The sequence below is a fragment of the Enhydra lutris genome, unplaced genomic scaffold, assembly GCF_002288905.1.
Source record: "Enhydra lutris kenyoni isolate GAN:26980312 unplaced genomic scaffold, ASM228890v2 scaffoldscaffold37, whole genome shotgun sequence".
NCBI classification, from domain to species: Eukaryota; Metazoa; Chordata; class Mammalia; order Carnivora; family Mustelidae; genus Enhydra; species Enhydra lutris.
Genome location: NW_019154121.1, coordinates 16,607,406 through 16,626,734, shown reverse-complemented (window position 1 = coordinate 16,626,734; position 19,329 = coordinate 16,607,406). Strand labels below are relative to the sequence as shown.

Genomic DNA, 19,329 nt, shown 5'->3' with positions numbered 1-19,329 from the left:
TCCTGTCACCAAGACTTGTCAGTCTTTTGAGGAAGAAAATTAGGTGGTTCTCTCATATTATTTGACTTATTGAGGATATCTCATTACATTTTTTTTTTTCCATTTCATTCTGTACTATGTTTTGTCTTCCTCCTCCGGCCCCTACCTCTCTCTGCCACCTTTCTTTTTTTGTTCTTTTTTCTATTTGCTACCAATCTGAATCTATGAAGCCTTTCTCAAAATCCACATGAATTTGTCATATTCCAAAAGTACCAGTTGGCACTCCACCACAAAAAAGGCATGGTTTTATAAAGTACCATGCTGTCATGGGAGAGCAAAAACAGAAACTCTTTTTAATTAATACGTTGCTTGAGGGGAGACAAAAATCCCAACCAATTTCTGGCATGGTGGCTGTAGGTCAATTGTATTGGGCCTGTACTTTTCTAATATCCTCAGTAATCACTTTTTGAGTAACCCATTTCACTAAGGAGGACAAATAACTATTACAAAAGTTGTAAGGATCCCCGTGGTAATATGTACCTATGATAGTCACCCAAACCCAGTAAGTAGGTGGTAAGAAACCATATGAATGCATCAAAGGGATGTGCTTGGTGTTTGGTGAACATTTTTATATACTAAGCAAATGGCTTGAGGTGACCAAACAAAGATAAAGACCAGGAACAATTTTTAGTTACCTACCTTTTCAGAAAGTTAAGCTTTCTGATCTAAGATTTATTCACTACCCCCCCCACAAAAAAAAAAAAGTGAGTTCCTTCACCATTAGAGGATGAAACTTTTTCATCACTTCCCAACCATGAGAAATATAAAGTTAGATATATCATAGTATCTGCCTTCGAATATTAACCAAGGAGAGAAGAGATCTAAAAGTTCACACTCCATTTAAAAGGAACACAGTAATTTTGCAAGATTTCTCTTGGAAAGGGAAGATGGCAACAGAAAGAAAAAGGCAAAATGAGAAGGAAAAGAAAACCATGATGACTTTTCCACCACCCTGCAGGAAGTTTTAATTACTGTAGGGGGTAGAATGTCCAAGTCTGCCAGGCTGAGCCTTCCCCCCACCTTCTCTGGGAGAACCGCATCACCAGGCTAGAGCCAGCTGAAGCGGAAACTGTTTCTGGTTACCAGCAAGCCGGCTACTGCTTGCACTCAGCACAGAGGAGTCCACAGATGGCCCTAGTGTCTTTTGTATCTTTCCACATCACACGACGATTTCATGTCAAGCCATTTGCTTTGGATGAGGATGATCAAGGGCAGCAATTAAAACACAACCAGAGCAAAAACGGGCAATGACCACCACAGGCAATGGAGCAATCGCAAAGAAAAGAACCACAAACCAAAGCAGTAACTTACGGTAGCTACTTTCGCTATCGCTGGCATTAGAAGAGACATGTTCTGCAAGAACAGCACAGCAAATTAAAGAAATACCAAGCACTGGAGAGCAGCCAACGTAAAAGAATAACACTCATGCAAGGCTACTACAAGTGTAAGCGGGAGGCACGGGAAAGGCTGCGGAAGAGGTGGCATTAAGAAAACTCAGATACGGTACAAAAGATGAAAACTTTATCTCCACATTATAGGAAGCTACTACTTGATTGTTGGGTCTTCTTTTTAGCAAACAGGAAAGTACCTTTAATTGCAAAAAAAAAAAAAAAAAATACAGAACGTCAATCTAAGCACTTTTCTTTCCCCGCATACTTTGCTCCATTCACATGGGCCTGGTTTTCCAGTTTCATGTGACAAAGGTCCATCTGTCTCAGCTGGATGTTTCCTGACGCTAAGGTCAGAAGCTTCTGGTGTGTAGCCACTGTTGGATTACAAGCTTTTTGTTTCTCTGTGTTAGCCTTTAGGGATTCGGGGGGAACACTGCATTTCAGATTGCCAGGTAGTCCCTGGGCCCCAGTGAAATTTATTTCTATGTAAATATTTCTTAAACGAATTCTCAGGATAAAAAGGGACAGTTGGAAGATTTTTCCTGCTTCAGTGAATGAGGAGAAAATTTTGAAGGAAGAAATGAGTTGCTGAAAAATGGTTTATGAATTAGTTCAGTATTTTCCGGATCTTATTTTAAGATTCTTGCTTGGATAGCTATTAGGTTCTAGAGGAATGAAATAGGCAGGTGATAAGTGGTCCAATACCAAGCACAGGTCCTGGCATGAAGTATGCTTTTAATTCATGTTGAATAACTTGCTGGTTATGGTGATATTTCAAAATTTTTTTTTCATAAAAACACAGTTTGGCTAACATAACAGCAATGTATATGCCGGAATTAGAGCTTTCATTTCCAAAAGTCATTTCATTTGTACCCTGTATTAAGTTATAGAAGATACATTCATTATCGTATCAAGTCCTTTGTCTATCAGGTTAATTAAATGAAGAATATATGACTGATTTCTGAAGCTTGTTAGCAATAACCAGGCTTTTAAAAAGTGGCAACTGTTGTTCATTTTTAGAAAAAGCAAAAGAATATAGGATACAATTCTCTAATAAAAAAAAGTACTTTAAAATGTATTTCAGATTGCCACCAATTGGATGGATTAGTCTTTTTTTTTAAGCTTTACTGAAGTGTAATTGACAAATTAAAATACTTTTAAAGTGAACAATGTGATGATGGGATACACGTATACATTGTGGAAGGATTCTCACAGAGTTAATGCATCCTGGAAGGATTAGTTTTAGAGAATGAAAGTCAAAACACGGGCTAAAATCACACTAATCATTTCTCTTTGTGTTGCTAATTTAGGCACGCATTTTACAAGTGCAGAGGGGCACTAGGGAAAGAAGTATGAATGACACAGGGCTCATTTATTTTGTTGTTGAAAAAAAGTCAAGGTACACACCCAACAAAGGTGTATCTTCATATACATGATTATCCTAAGTACCGTGAATTGGAGGTGACAGGGTTTGCTGTTGTTGTCGTCCCTGCCATTGTCGTTTATTTTTTTGTTTGTTTCACTTTTAAAATAACTGAGAATAAAGCTACACTATCTATGCATGTTTTACTTAACCAATCTCTCTTAGTATCAAGAAATTGTATCACAGAATTTTTCCATTGTGTAGGTAAAGAGAAATTGAGAACACGTTCCAGCCAAAGTCCAAATGATGGTTGACAAGAGCGTTAATTGGCAAATAACTTCACCTAGTGAAATCTGTTCGATTTTTTAAAAAGCAAAACAAACATTTGCACATTCTGGATTTAAAAGGTCATCGCTCATATTTTTGATATTCTAATAGCAACTACTTTTCAGGGATGTTCATTTATTCACAATATATTAAAATGCTTCTCCTCCGCACCCCGCCCCCATTGAAAATCTAGAACCTGGTGGTACTGGGTGCCATCCAGATAATACTGAAATCAACACTTGAACTTCAGCCACTAATTCAAGAAAAATTTCATGACATATCCCACAGACAGACTCAAAGATAAAGTTTTCATCTTTAAAAAGATCAGTACTCTTAATCAGATTTTGTTTTCTATATCTATATCTAAAAAAAGTCCAAAATAACACTCTGAGGGATGAGGCATATCATTACACAGGGTTAAGTAACAGCTCTTGAAAACAAAGTCCAGCTCAATGCTATTTTGTTTTATACAAATGAAATGAACAGCTTCTAAAAATATTGCCCATAGCTGTTAAATTAAAACAAAACAAAATAAACAAGAAAATGAGCATGTGATACAGTTGCAAAAGACACAAAACTGTTCTTATTTCATTGGTGCCTATACAGTGGAGTTAGTGTTAAAGAAAGAAAAATCATAGCACAGTATATTAACATAGGATTATTAATTTTTATTGCTCAGTGCAACGAGACACAGACTAAAGGCATTAATAACTAGAAAATTTAAAGGTTTAATATACTTTATTCTATAGTCTATACTACAAAATGAAGACCTGATTATGTAATGTAGCCAATAAGTGACTGATAGAAAAACTTATTAATACATATCTAAAACGTTATCATACAAACGTTTCAAGCAGGATCACTGCAAGTCAGAAAGAAAAATCAATCATAGTTAATAACAAAGAATTATCCATGGAAGATCAAATAGCTTAATGTTTATTTTTTGAGAAGGCATGTTCCCTTTGACAATAAAATAGCTCCTTTACTGCTAGCAAATTACGACCCAATTACGGATGTCTGCAAGGTCATTAAATATTTCTGGCTACCAAGGCAGAAGAAAGGACGTAAAGTACATTTCTGCTTTCTTGTTCTAGAACATTTAGCTCACCCTTTCTTTCAACATGGCTTCTTGCTCTCTGGGAGGTGTTAGGCTGTAAGAGCAAGGGATGTCGTGGTTGGCATCGTGACCATGTTGGCCACATCATGTGGTCAGAAAGGGAAGGTGTGAACTGCAACAGAAGTTACAGTGCCTGACACACTTGGCTTTTAAATGCTGACATGCAGAACAAAACGGTTGAAATTACTCTGTAGGAGCATTCACAGCTAGATAACATAAAACTCGTATCTTGTGCATGCTAGGAGTGAAAGGCCCTCAAGAAAAGGAACAAAAGCCAAACTCAAAAGGAAAGGAAAAGAAAAGAAAAGTTACAGTGACCATTCCTGGGAACTTACTCAGAGTCTTTGTTCCATAACCGTCGTCACCTAATCCGGGGATGTCCTGCATGGAAGTCCCCAGAGAGAGCAATGAGAGAGGAAGAACAGCCACGGAAGAGGAAGGAAGAAGTCAGTGGAGTTGAAATGGATACTACCATGACAGACCATGTTGCCTAAGCAATCTGGATCCCGCTCTTTCTTCTTTTGAAACAACTTTCACCCAAACTCCCTGGGCTGAGGCACAACGATTTGTAAAGCAACTCAAAAGATGGTGAGTTTAAGGAAAAAAAAAAAATCATAAGACTGTTAGAGGAAAAGAAGAAGATTCACCAAATGCCATTTTTGCCCGCTGTTAATATTGCCACAGAAATGTGCCACTCAGAGCAATGCTCCACTCCCAAGTTTTAAGACAAATTCTTCGATTTAGCATCCACCAATGCAAGCTCACTGCCCAGTAAGTATTTAATATTTGCTGGGAGGGAAGGTGTAGACGCAGGGCTAGTAATCAATGCAGACAATTTAATTGCTCTCAATGAGCTAGAATTCAAAAACATACATGTGGCAATGGAATTCAGTATTTCTGTTCAGAAAAGAATTTGTCTCAAGCCCTCAAGAGCTGGTAGGACAGAAAAGGCAAACCAGACCCAGTCCTGGTCACAGAAAAATGCTGTCTGGAAGCAAAGTCCCAGCTTCCTGAAGTCCCTCTCCAGTGCATCCTGCAAAGAAGAGCCACATCAAGGGTAGGATCCAGACTACCGCCAAACACTGGTCACAGTAGTAAGCCCTGACCTGCCTGCCTACCATGTTTGTTTGCCTAGGCGTGTGGCGTGCGGGAGCCTACATCATGCGTGTTGCCCGTGAAGAATTTTTTCTCTTGTGTTGCATGTGACATTCTCTTCGAGAATCTACTTACGTTCAGGATCACTGGTTTCCTGCTCACTCTGCTCCTTGTTCTTGTAGAATGGGAATTTTCGTGAAAAGATGAAGCTCTTTTTACGCTTGTCATTGAATGACTGTGAAGGAGAAAAGGCATGGGGCAAAAACAGGGGACGTCTAATTGTTGTCACACTCATGCTGACAAAACAACTAGTTTGTAAAAGCAGAGAGAGCTGTAGTGACGCAAGTGGATAGTCTAAAGAGGTACCAGAGGCTCCCTGAAGGCAGATTTTATTTTCAAGGAGTGTAAATTCTGAAAGATGACCTCTTGGAAAAAAATGCCTCTTAATGAAAAGACTGGTTGCAGGTAAATGATGATGGAGGAAAGGGGTCTTAACTTGGAAGTGGAAGACCCAGACCTTCTGTCCTGGCTCTACAACTTGCTAGTCCATCACCTTAGACAGGTAACTGAATCTCACTGACCCTCAGTATCTTCTTCATTGTATAATGGAGGATAATGACAGCAACTCTTAGGGTGTGAGACTGAGGTGAGGCAGGATCAACATAACATGCTATACAAATGTCATCTTTATCGTCATCATTGTCGTCAGGTAGGGAAGACTTTCTTAGAGATACTAGACACATCAGTGCCCAGATGTCATTTTTAGTAAGTTGAATGTGAGTTACTTTGGCTTGGATTTAATTTAAAACACACAGAGAAGTGTGTAGGTTTATGATATATGATATTTATAATATCACACACAGATCTATAAAAATCATTCATTTAAAAGAGATTTTAAAGACACATGAGCCCCACATCCTCATCTTGGAAACAGGGCCAGAGGCACAGAGAGGTTGAGTCCCTTGCTAATAGCACAGGGCTAGTTGGTGACAGCTGGGACACTGTCAACCCAAATCTGATATTAAGAGATACTAACTTGATACTCAAGCAAGAGAGAAATAATGGTTACTTGCCTATATTCTGCCATGATAAAAAATACTGTAAGAAGGACTGTCCTTAAAAATGTAAACCACTTCATTAGGTTAAATGAGGCTTAATTAAAAGTAACACAGATATACGTAATATAAGACATATATTAGAACTTATTCATTTGCTTGACCAGAAGACCCCTTAAGAAAATTTCATTCATTCTGTTGCTGTTGTGTAAATGTTGTGGGGTTCTTCTTTGGGAAATGAATTCACAGTCATTTTATAAGCCATAGGCTCTGCAAGTCTTAATAATTTCATATTCACATAACATTTAAAAAATATTTCACCAGCTTGATTACCATACTTATTTGACTGGCGCTGACACTCTCCAAAGAGCAAGAGTTGTTACCATGTAGGTATTAAAATGAATGTGCCAAAGACTTTGAAGGTAATTTGACAAGGGGTGTTCCAAAACAGTTTTAGCAATGGCAACTGGGAGGAATAAATGTCAGGCCAGCATGGTGACTATTTGGAAGGAAAAGCCCTTGTTCAGATGTATGTATTTTATCCACTGGAGGGAATCAGTGGCATGCCTTATGATTTTGAAGCTTGACTAAATAGTGTACGTTACTTAGTTTCTTTGCATACTCATGTGCTTTCTATCAGATATCCATTTTGATAGTCATGTTTATGTAGGAAACATTAAAGTGCTAAAATGTTGGTGCTCTCATTCAGTAATTTATTACTTTTTTGGGTGCCAGGAACTTCACCAAATCAGTGGAGCTTAATTTTTATGTCCCATTAAGAAAGCTTGAAGAAAAAAGTAATTAAGTCAAATATTTAATAATTTTTGAAATTAGGAAACATATTTTATATGTAACGCATCAAGTATTAGATATACATTCTCAGGGTAAAAAGGAATACTACTGTAGGATTTATGACTCCGCTGACAGCACTTATGTGCAATATAGTTTTGTCAGAACTTGTCATTGAGGATTTGTGTCCAGAGACAAGGCTGGAAACTGCCCCCCAAATTTTCCCAGCTAAAAAATGATGTCATTAAAGGAATATTAAATATTCTTGCATCACTCCAGTTTCATGCTACTTTTACTTTTCAAGCATATTTAAACTTCAGTAACTGAAAATAAAAGAAAAAAATTATGTAAGAATTAATGACATGTGTATTGCAAGATATGTTAGACATTTAAATTCAACATCATGGATGACTTGTCATGCAAAAAAAAAAAATTTACAAATTCTCATGCAAATACAAAACAGTGCCCAAAGGAGGAAAGCCTGGGGTTAAAATGTAGACACAGATGGGCAGCGTGGAGGTGTGTAAGGGCCAAAATGGGGGCACATGCAAACCACATCATTTAACTTGTCTCATGGGGTCAAAGGAAAATGAATATGTGTTGTCTGTGATTAATTCTTTTTTCATTTCAAAGCAAGGACTGTAATGTGTTAACATTTCCCCAGTATGAAAATGTTGTGTATCATGACTCATCTGATTGGGATATAATAATATTTAGCATCACATCTTTAAAAGAACAGAAAAATACATAATAATTGCTCAGAATAAAATTATCTAATTTATTAGTCTTATTCTCCAAACTCATTCTGTATTGGAATGAAAGAGAAGGTAATAGAATCATTGGTGGTTGAATGGCCTCACATTCATGGGCACAAAACCAAATCACAACTTCCATTCACACTCACAGACTTAAAAGTCACACATTATGGGTCTTAGCTAAACATCTCAAATGTAAGAGGTTATAGGTGGTTTATAATGCTCTAACGCTAGTCTTTATTTTTTTATTAGACATGTATAATACCATTATATGAGCTTTCTGTTGCTGGTAATTTTTTTTTTTTTATTTAAAAAAGGAGAATCTGTTACATGAGTGTTAGGTGAAAATAATAAATTAGCACTTTTACTATTTATAGAACACATGGCTCTCCAGCAACTGAAGGCTGGTTTACAGCTCCGTTAATCATACTTGATCAACTTTTTCCCTCTACACTGCTGTGTCTTACTTGGACCTCCATCTAATGCTCTCATGGCAGGAAACTTCTCTGAATAGAGACTTTGAAAATACCAATCACGTGTAGCAAGCGGCAAGTTGGCATATGTAAGGATTCCATTTTAGAATTTGACCTGAATCACTGAGTTCTTATGAACAAAAGTGATGCAACAACTGTTTACGGAGCACTTATTATGTGCCAGGCTTGGTGCTAAAAGCCGTACATGTGCTAATCTCCACACTAACTTCAGGAGGTTGTTATTATCATTATTCCCACGTTACAGATGAGGAAACCAAAGTTACAAATCTTCTGTTCCTTGTCCAGAGTCACATAGTTGGTGAGAGGTGAAGTCAGGACTTGAATGAAACTAGTAATTACTGGTTGAAGATAATGTTGCTCTTATGAGCAAGAAAAGCTTCTGCAAGCCAAGCCTGTTTCAAATTTATATTTAAAATTATTAGCACTTGACTTTCATGATGCCGTAACCTGTCATCATTCCTACAGCTTCACTGTTTGGCAGTTATTTATTTAGACCATCAGAAGTTATTGGATTCAACAATGTTTTTGTGGGTTATCCTGTTACAATTTTTTTGATACCCACTCGTGTTTTTGAGGGGTCTATGCGATTCTTATTGATAATGTAAAAAATAAGATAAAAAGAATTTCCGTGGGACAAGCTGTGAATGGCAATGAAACGGTGATTGTTCATGAGAGGCAGAAACCTAAAGAGACAAAGTAGATTAGTGGTTGGTTAGGGTTGGGGATAGGGCATACAGAGAGTGGGAAGTGACAGCTGATGAGTATGATGTTAGTTTTAGGGCAGATGAAATGTTCTAAAATTAGACTGTGGTGATGATTGCATAACCCTATGAATATACTAAAAAACACTGAATTGTACACTTTAAGTGAGTGAATTGTATACTATGTGAATTATATCTCAATAAAGTTATTAAAAAAAAGGAACCTCTCCCCAACCCCTACACCATAGGATGGGAGGAAACAAACACAGCATGTTTTACATTTTACGTGGAGCAAATAATTTTTATCTTGAATTGAATGAGTTGAAAACACCCTCCCCAACCCCTGCAATCAATCAGATACACATGCCTTGTTTATCTGGTTCTGCTGTTCCTCTGTTAAATGAATACCTTTCATGTTGTGACAGACATTAGAACACCCATACCAGGAGTCAGCATATTATCACTGTCACTCAAGAAATCTCTAAGTTGTTGGGTCAAGTGGCATGAAACTGCTCAGCTTGACCCTAAGTTGTAATGGCATTGCTGAATTGGCTTAAGATAATACATGCTTCATGAAGAAAGAAAGGAAACAAAACAAAAAACTCAAATTGCTGCTTCTTTCACTTGAATCCCATGCTCTTAAAGACACATGAGTGAACTGATGTATTTTTGTCTTTTTCATGCAGAAAACTTTAAAACTAGGGGTATGTTTCAGTTTCTCTTTCTCCATATTCCTGTTCAAAATTTTTAAATCTCAAATGTTTCCTAGCTCTAAAATGTCACCTTCGTGATATGAACATTCCCTGGGAAGAATTCAGATTTAAATTTGTACTGAGCCCAGATAACACAATTTTTGTGGCCTCCTTATCTTTCACAAATGCCTCTTTCCTCTTAATTTATTCATATCCCATCTCCTCTAAGATAATTGTATTCCCCCTGGAAAGTTGTTACTATAAATTTGGGCCATCACTTTGTATTATACATATCTTGTTTTTGTACAGAAAAGAGATTTTTATAACAAGAGAGGGTCAAGAACAAGTAAGAATGAAATAAAGAGATTGTTAAAGGAAAGACAAGAGTTGGCTTGAGATACATTTGTTCCCAGAAATGTCTCTATATGGATGTGTGTATACATATGTGTGTCTAGAACATCGTCCAATTCAAAAAGGGTTCCATTTGCAACCCTAATGAATCAATGGATCTAGGCATTGAGCACCAGTAGCTGGTAATATCACACACACAAAAAAGACAATCAGATGATATATGCTTCCTGATGGGAGAATAAAATATTACTATAGAGTAGTTCTGTAAACATCTATTTTCAAAAGAAAAGAACACAAAACAAAACCCTTTTCTCCAGTGAATCTGAATATAATTAAACCTTTCATCCAACAAAGAATTTATAGAAATAGAGAAACATGATAAATTATATTCTAAGGAAAATCTGGAGCAAACTGTAGGACAAATGACCTGGTTTTTTAAAAATAAAAATTGAAAGAAAACAAAAAAAGAATGGAGGGAAAACATAAAAATCAGAAGAGATTTAGGATGGATCAACCAATTACAATAAATTTCACTTCTGGTTTAAATAAATTGTAAAACAAAACAAAATGACAAAAAAGCATTTATGGTATTTATGAGTCAATTTGAGACCTGAAAAATAACCCAGAATATTTGTTAATTCAGTAATTGTTAATTTTTACCTGTGGTAAGGGCATTGTGGTTGAGCCACATTGAAATAGTTACAGTTGAAATGACCTGACACACTCAATTTGCTTCAGAAAATATGAAAGGAACATAATACTATGACTACCCTCAGAATATATTCTAAAGATAGAATTATACAGAAATCTTGAACTTTACTTAGCAGGTTTATTGTTAGTTGAATTCTGAAACCATTTGATATATGAGTAATGAGCAAATGAGTAAACACATGGATGTTGCTGGGAAGTGGGGTTGTCACTGTGAAAGAGGAGAGAGCTACAAATGTGGGATGGGGGAAGGACAGGAAGAATCTTATGATGGTGAATAGTAATTAAAGGCATCCAACATAAAGTTAAGGTTTCTGAAAAACTTTATTTCCTCTCTGTGTTCACTAAAGGAGCCTAGATGTACTGATACCCCAGGAGCAAAAAGCATACCTGGTGGCTCAGATTTTGTTTTCTAAATACCATTTTCTGCAAAAAAAAGAACTAGTGTTTTTTAAGAAATGGCTCATTCCATCAGCAGGGAAAGTACAATGTGAGTCTGGAAAGTAGGAAGTACTAATCATAAACACAAAAACAGTGCAAAGCTTAAAAAACCTAAAACTATTGGTGGCATAGCAAAAGGACACCAAAGTCAGTTTAAAAGAGATCACACCAGCCAAATCTAGACAATTTGAATATGAAAATGAATAATGGTAGTAACTGAGTATAACACACTGAATTAAAAAAGAAATTCATGAGTCCAGGCAGATTACCTAAATTAAGTAATCAAAAATGAGAAGGAAGAGAAAGTTCTTTGTTTTAACAGAATGACAACTCTAGGAGTAGTAAAGCCAGAAAATCAATCATTTTTTAGCTACCATAGTAATAATCAATTCAGGCAAGAATCCTCAGTGGGTGCTAAGACTACTGATTGAAAGTTTGTTGGGGAACATGATATTTATCTCCTCTCATATTATTTAATTATTAAAAAGGTGAGTAACGCCACCTTTCTGGTGGAGTTATCTGGCAGGGAAACCTTAACCAAGTGATCAAACTTAGCATCACCGAACAGTGGGATAACCTGACACCATGTGCCTCCTGATGGAAAGCACTGAGAAGTATACAATATCGCTGATACGGTATTTCTGCCAAAAATGTATTAGATGAAACTAACCATGAAGAAATAATCAGAAAAACTAAAATTAAGAGACATCCTCTTCAAACGCCAATGCCTTGAAAAACAAAAAAGCTAGGGAACCATATTAGATCAAAGGAGATTAAGGAAGTGTGGTCCTGGATTAAATTCTGGATGGTAACAAAAGAAAGACTGTAATTTTACAAATATGCCTCATATATCTCATACATATATATACATCATACATATGAGAATATGCACAATAAGACTGACAAGATTTGATAGGTGTTGAAGCCGAGTAATGTGTACAAAAGTTCATAATTATATTCCTTCCATATATTTTATGTTTGAAATTTTTCATAATAACTTGTACAATACACCAAAATTTTCTAGAGATGAATTGCAGAGCCAATTCTAAAAGCTTAAACCATAAAATTTCTAGGAGAAAATATAGAGTATATTTGTAATCTAAAATAGGCAGATATTTCTCGGAAAGAACATAAAAGAACAAATGATAAGTTAAAAAATTGGAAAATTGGATTTCATCATAGTTAAAAATTTTGCTCTTCAAAAGAGGTCATTAAGAAAGTGAAAACGCAATCCACAAACTAGAAAACAATATAATACATATGCTTGATACAGGATTTTTATTTAGAATATTTAAAAACTTCTACAATTGAACAATAAAAAGAAAAACCATCCAATAAAAAACGGGCAAAAGACCTGATTGGATACTTAACGTGAGATATACAAACGGTCAAAAGTCATATGAAAAATATCATTAATCATCAGAGAAAAGCAAACTGAAGCCAAAAGCAAGATACTATTGCGATACCCACTAGAGTGGATAAAATTAAAAAGGCAACCGTGATAGGTGTCGGTAAGGATGTGAAGCAATGAGAACTCTCACAGAAATCATTGTTGGGAATGTAAAATGGTATAGCCACTTTGAAAAATAGTTTGGCGCTTTCCTATAAAGTTAATCACATAGCTAACCTATGATTCAGAAATTTAGCCTTAGATATTTACTCAAGAGAAAAACACATGCCACAAAAAGGCATGTACAAGAATATTAACAATGACCCCAAACAAGAATCAACCCTAATGTCCATCAACAGGTGAAGTCATAAGCTGTGGTATACTGATACATACAATATATTGTTATTGCTATTCAGCAATAAAAAGAACTGAACTACTTCGCCAATTAAAAGCATCCACGACATGGATAAATCTCAAGAGCATTCTGTTGAGTGTTAGAAGGCAGATACAGAAGAGTACTTATGGATGACTTTAATCATAAGAAGTTCCCAAACAGGAAAAACTAAGCCAGGGTGGTGGAAATCAAGTCAGTAGTTGAGGAATTATTGTTGTTAGAACATGACCCTTCCCTAAAATAAATTTTTAACTTAGCCTACTCTCTTAAATATATATAGGTATATCTTCTTTCTACATCTTGATTCAGGTGGTGGTTATAGGAATGCTTTCCTCTTTGCCCATCTCATGAGTAACTGGATACATCTTTAAGGTTGTGTTCAGATGTTCTACCACGGCTGTCACAGTGAATGCCACTCATTTTTATATATTTCTCTCCTACTACATTATGATCTCAGAGCAGGTACCGTATCATTTTCATTTCTGTATCCCCAGGATCTAGAGCATGGTAGGTACTCAGTAAATATTCATCAAATGAAGGCATGAACCAAAGTTTTGAGTGACGATTCCTATCGGTAATATGGGGAGAAACTTCTGGCAAAAAGAAGGAGAAAGAGGAGGAGGAGGAGGAGCATGAGGAATTAACAAACATCTGGAGAAAGTGGGAGAAGTAATGGAAGAATAAGACCACCACCAAATGATGATATTCGAATTTATTGCTTTTCTCTGCAGTTATTATCTCTCATAATTTGTTTTTCTCATGAATTTTATCTCATAATTCTATGCTCTATAATCTGATTTAATTTTAGTTGCTGTTTATTACTAGTAATAAAAATGTGGTGGCTCAGCTATTTGCTTGTATGCATTTTTGCATAGTATCACATTTTTAGCTCTATGGTCCATAATTGCATAAATAGAAAGTTTAAATGATTTTTAGAAGTATTAATGCCTTCAGTAAAATTACTGTTTCATTTTCCTTTTCTAACTTTTTTTCCTAATTAACTTTTATTCCCTTTCCTAACTAATAGGCTAGTTTGTTAAAAATACTTTTTCTATTAGCAAATGAAGCATGTCTCTTTTAGGGAAGATTTAAAAGGAAACAGAGGAAAAAAGTTACTTGTCATCTCATTGTGAGAAACAATAACACTAAAATTGATTTGTTTCTTTGTTTTTGAACAAATTATTCTGTTTAAATTTAGTTGTATTATATGGTCTATAGAATTTTAATTTTTTTTTTTTTTTTTTTTTTTTTTTTTACTGTACCATATAGGAAAGTCTCATGGGAAAATATTTTGAAATTTAGCTGTATAACCTTAGAAATGCTATTTAATCTCTGGGCCTCGGTTCTGAGTATTTAAATGTGATAATGTGATAAGCTCTTATTATAGGGCCTGACACTTAGTAAAACTCACTAAATGGGATTATTTTAAAGAGGACAGAAACACCTTCCCATATCATAAGGGAGTCTTCAGAAGCATCAGATTTAATGAATGCAAAACAATGGAAAGAAATCAGAAATTAGTAACAAAGAGAAATTTAGGAAATCACTAAACATATGCAAATTAAAAAAACAAAAACACAAAAACAACAACACTCTCTTAACTAGCGAATGGGTCAAGAAAGAAATTTCAAGAGAACAAGAAAATACTTTTAATGAATGAGAATAAAGATATAATCTACCTAAATTTATGGGATACAGCTAAAGCAGTACTTGGAAGGAAATTTACAGCTAAAAAAGGGTTACATTAAAAAATATCTGAAATAAAAGATCTTATCTTTGGGGCACCTGGGTGGCTCAGTGGGTTAAGCCTCTACCTTTGGCTCAGGTCATGATCTCAGGGTCCTGGAATCAAGCCCTGCATCGGGTTCTCTGCTCAGCAGGGAGCCTGCTTCCCTTTCTTTCTCTCTGCCTGCCTCTTTGCTTACTTGTGATCTCTCTCTGTCAAATAAATAAATAAAATCTTAAAAAAAAAATCTCATCTTCCACCTTAACACACTGGGGAAAAAAGAGACCAAACTAAACCTAAAGCAAGCAGAAAAAGGCAATAATAAAATTAGAGCAGAACTTAATAAACTAGGGAATAGAAAAACAAACAAACAAAAATCAATAAAACCACAAGTTGGGTGTTTGAAAAGATAAATAAAGTTGATAAATCATTCGTTAGACTGGCTAAGAAAAAAGGAGAGAATTATTACTGATCAGGAATGAAAGGGATATTATTACTGACCTTACAGATATAAAAAAGGTTATAAGGGAATACAATGAACAGTCGTATACCAATAAATTAGGTAATTTAGATGAAATGGACAAATTTCTAGAAAGACACTACCAAAACTGACTCAAGAATAAAAATAACTCTGGGGGCGCCTGGGTGGCTCAGTTGGTTGAGCGGCTAACTTTGGCTTGGGTCATGATTCCAGGGTCCTAGGATGGAGCCCCGCATTGGGCTCCCTGCTTCGCGGGGGGCCTGCTTCTCTCTCTCCCTCTGCCTGCTGTTCTGCTTCCTTGTGCTCTCTTTTTATCTCTCTGTCAAATAAATAAATAAAATCTTTTAAAAAAAGAAAGAACAAAAATAACTCTGAAAAGGTTTATAACAAATAGAATGAATTAGTAATTTCCAAAATTATCCATAAAGAAAAGCCCAAGCCCAGATGGCTTCATTGGTGAATTCTGCTAAACATTTAAAAAAGAATAAATGCCTTTTCTTCACAAACTCCTCCAAAAGATAGAATTCATTCTTTGAGGCCACTATTACTCTGATACCAAAATTAGAAAAGACATCAAAAGAAATGAAGACTACAAACGGGGCTCCTGGCTGACTCAATTGGTAGAACATGTGACTCTTGATCTCAAGGTCTTGAGTTAAAGCCCCACACTGGGCATGGAGCCTACTTAGAACAAAGCAAAGCAAAGCCAAACAAAATAAAACAAAATACCAAAAGAAATTATGACTCCAAACCAATATATCTTATAAACAGAATGACAATTTAGTATTTCATCACGTGGATTATTACAGTTGGCTTATGCATTCCTATATTGTCAGACACATCTATAGTTTTCCATTTTTAAGTACTTTATGTTGCAATGACTATAACATATTTTGTTTCAAATTATTCCCTTGGGATAGATTTCTAGAAGTTGAATTGTTGAGTTAAAAATTGTGAATAGTTAAAATTTTGACATGGGGCACCTGGGTGGCTCAGTCTTTAAGTGTCTGCCTTTGGCTCAGGTCATGATCCTGGAGTATTGGGATCAAGCCCCCCCATCAGGCTCCCTGTTCAGCGGGAAGCCTGCTTTTCCTCTCCCACTCCCCCTGCTTGTGTTCCTGCTCTGTTTCTCTCTCTGTCAAACGAATAAATAAAATCTTAAAAAAACCTTTTTTTGACATATTCCCGAACTGCTTTCAGAATGATCTGTACTGATTGACATTTTCCCCAGCAATCATTTATTCTTAATTTCTAATTAGTCCCAATGATGTGTCCTAACTGCTTTTCTCTTCCCCAAGCCCCCTACACTCTCCATTACCCCATTACAATGTAAGCCTTCCATGAAAAAGCTACATTTTGAATCCATTAGCCAAAAGCACAATTTACTTAATCAGGTTAAAAGAGAACACTGGTATATCCTACAACTGAGATATTAAGTTTGGGTTTTCTCTGTCAAAATTTTCCGCTTGAAGACTAACTCTTCCAAGACCAGTTATTTGTCAAACCAGTATAAGCTTCTATTACTTTTACATTAAAATCTAAAGCTATGAGACAATAATAAGTTATGAAAAACTATATTTACACTTCAAAGCATCATAACCAGAGACAGTAAAATAACTGGCTAAACTGTTCTTCCTGATTAGGTCATGAGTGTCAAAGCAGCACCGCTCTGATCAATTTAAAAAGGAGACTTTGACTTTAGCCATAGCCTGTTACTGTGGACAGGTAGTCGCTAAATGGCCTGGAGACCATCAACCTTGCTCCTGAATTTTTATTTTATTTTATTTTACTTTTTTGTTTGTTTGTTTAATTAATTAATTTATTTTTTGGTGAGGTTGGGCCAGGGAGGTTATCATGTTGGATATAGGGCTTTGGAGTTGGGATTAGTATGGATCTATTTGTTAAGATGCAAAGTATTCCAGAATGAATGTGGACATGAGTGAATGGGCAAATGAAAGTATCAGAGAGTCAAATACCAAAGATGGTGCTGCTGTGCTCTGTTGTCTACTACAGCTGAGTTTCTTCCACCATCCACCCTGCCTTGCAAACCTGAAACTCTGGTCACTGGGTCATAGCTATAGTTAGTTGATGGAAAGACTTGAAATGGCTTTCTTCAAGTTCACTGAAGCTGATGGAACCTTCATCCTACTGTCAGCTAGTGGGCCACTCATGCAGTTTTTTTTTCTTTAATAATAAATTTGTAATTTTTCATTATTCACTTTATCAATTAATATATTTATTGAATGACTACTATGTACTTCTATGTGGCAAGCCCTCTGATGGTCCCTTAGCAATTCTGGTCTGCACTGAAATGGATCTTGATATTTGCGATTAGTGCCAGAGATGATAAAATTTAGTAAAGCATTCTGATAATGTGTCATTCTCTTTTTTCAATTTGTGCACCATTTTGTGTGGTAGACTCCATAGGAAATTGCAGGCTATAGGATTCCAATTTACTGTTTCATAATTCTAGACTCATCCAGCATTTCTTCTTTTCTTAAAAAAAGATTTTATTTATTTATTTGAGAGAGAGCACAACTTGGGTGGGGAGAGGAATAAAGGAAGAGGTAGAAACAGACTCCCTGCTGAGCAGGGAGGCCCACACAGGACTCTACCCCAGGACCCTGGGATCATGACCCGAGTCAAAGGCAGATGTTTAACCAATGAGTCACCCAGGTGTCCCCAGTATTTCATCTTTAAGCTGCAAAATACTATGGCTTATACAACAACCCACAGGCTCTGAAAACAATAGTAAGCAAAAAAACCCAAAAGCTTTATTCCCAATTTCACTCACTTTCACCATATTCTTTTTTTTTTTTTAAAGATTTTATTTATTTATTTGACACAGAGAGAGATCACAAGTAGGCAGAGAGGCAGGCAGAGATATAGGGGGAAGCAGGCTCCCTGCTGAGCAGAGAGCCCGATGTGGGGCTCGATCCCAGGACCCTGGGATCATGACCTGAGCTGAAGGCAGAGGCTTTAACCCACTGAGCCACCCAGGCACCCCACTTTCACCATATTCTTATCAATGGGACACACTGGATTTATTTTTAAATCCTCATGTATTAGATAGAAGACAGGTTCAGAATAGTTCCATGGATCCGATGTTGGTCATACTGCTGATTTTTTCATTTTCTTGTTAATTATTTTTAATTTTTTTTCCTTTCATTCCCTCTTCCCCCTCCCACTGTCCCTCATTTTCTTCCCTTTCTATCCCTTGCTATTTGCTACAGCTCAAAGGTTCTTGTCAGGGGGGTTGGGGGGAGGGATAGGGTGGCTGGGTTATGGACATTGGGGAGGGTATGTGCTATGGTAAATGCTGTGAATTGTGTAAAACTGATGATTCACAGACCTGTGCCACTGAAGCAAATAATACATTACATGTTAATAATAATAAAAAAAAGCAAAACAACAATAACAAAAACAAAGGTTCTTGTCAATGCCTACAGGGCTAAGCCTCCACAATGTGGTTGTCGGCATGTGACTGGCCACAGTAGGAAGGGCAGTGAGCACAGGCAGGAAAAGTTCTAGGACTCATAGATGGGAGTCCAACCAGCTGACTGATATGACACAAGAAGAATGCCCTTCAGGAGCCACAGAAGCCAGTGAACATCCACAGGGAGTCAAGAATCAAAAGAAACAAAAAGAAACAAAAAGAGACCTGGGTTTCCAGAATGACTTGGGCAAGTCACCTCACATCTCTCCATCATGGTGCTTAGTCCAGCCAATCCTTGAGGTTCCTTTTACCTCTTTCACTCACAAATTCTGAAACCTCATTCAAGATCAAGTTAAGTGAACTCTCTTCTCTCCTATTTTAGCATTCTCTAAATGGACTGATAATCAAGAGGGTTGTTTTATTTTTATATTTTTTTTCCTCCACAATCTGGAGTTTGACAATATAGCTGATAAAATCCTAACCTGAATGAATCCAATATTAGTTATCATTAATGAACTTTAATTGAGGAACAATTGGGTTAGGCTCATTCTCCTCATTCTCGGACTGTTTCAGTCCTCTCCCTT

General features: G+C 36.4%; 1 protein-coding gene across 5 annotated transcripts in view; it reads right to left on the bottom strand.

The window, feature by feature from the left end:
* The window catches only part of LOC111154393 (discs large MAGUK scaffold protein 2), a 1,367,735-nt gene that overhangs the window by 20,526 nt on the left and 1,327,880 nt on the right, over nt 1-19,329 (bottom strand). For 2 of the 5 annotated variants that reach the window (XM_022513932.1, XM_022513930.1), the window contains 2 exons: nt 5,468-5,567; nt 1,351-1,392 (listed from right to left, as the gene is read on the bottom strand). In XM_022513932.1, coding sequence (XP_022369640.1) covers nt 1,351-1,392; nt 5,468-5,567 — 142 coding nt within the window. Of the gene's footprint in view, nt 1-1,350; nt 1,393-4,572; nt 4,619-5,467; nt 5,568-19,329 lie in introns of all 5 variants that reach the window. The other 3 variants (XM_022513933.1, XM_022513934.1, XM_022513931.1) reach the window with 2 other exon arrangements.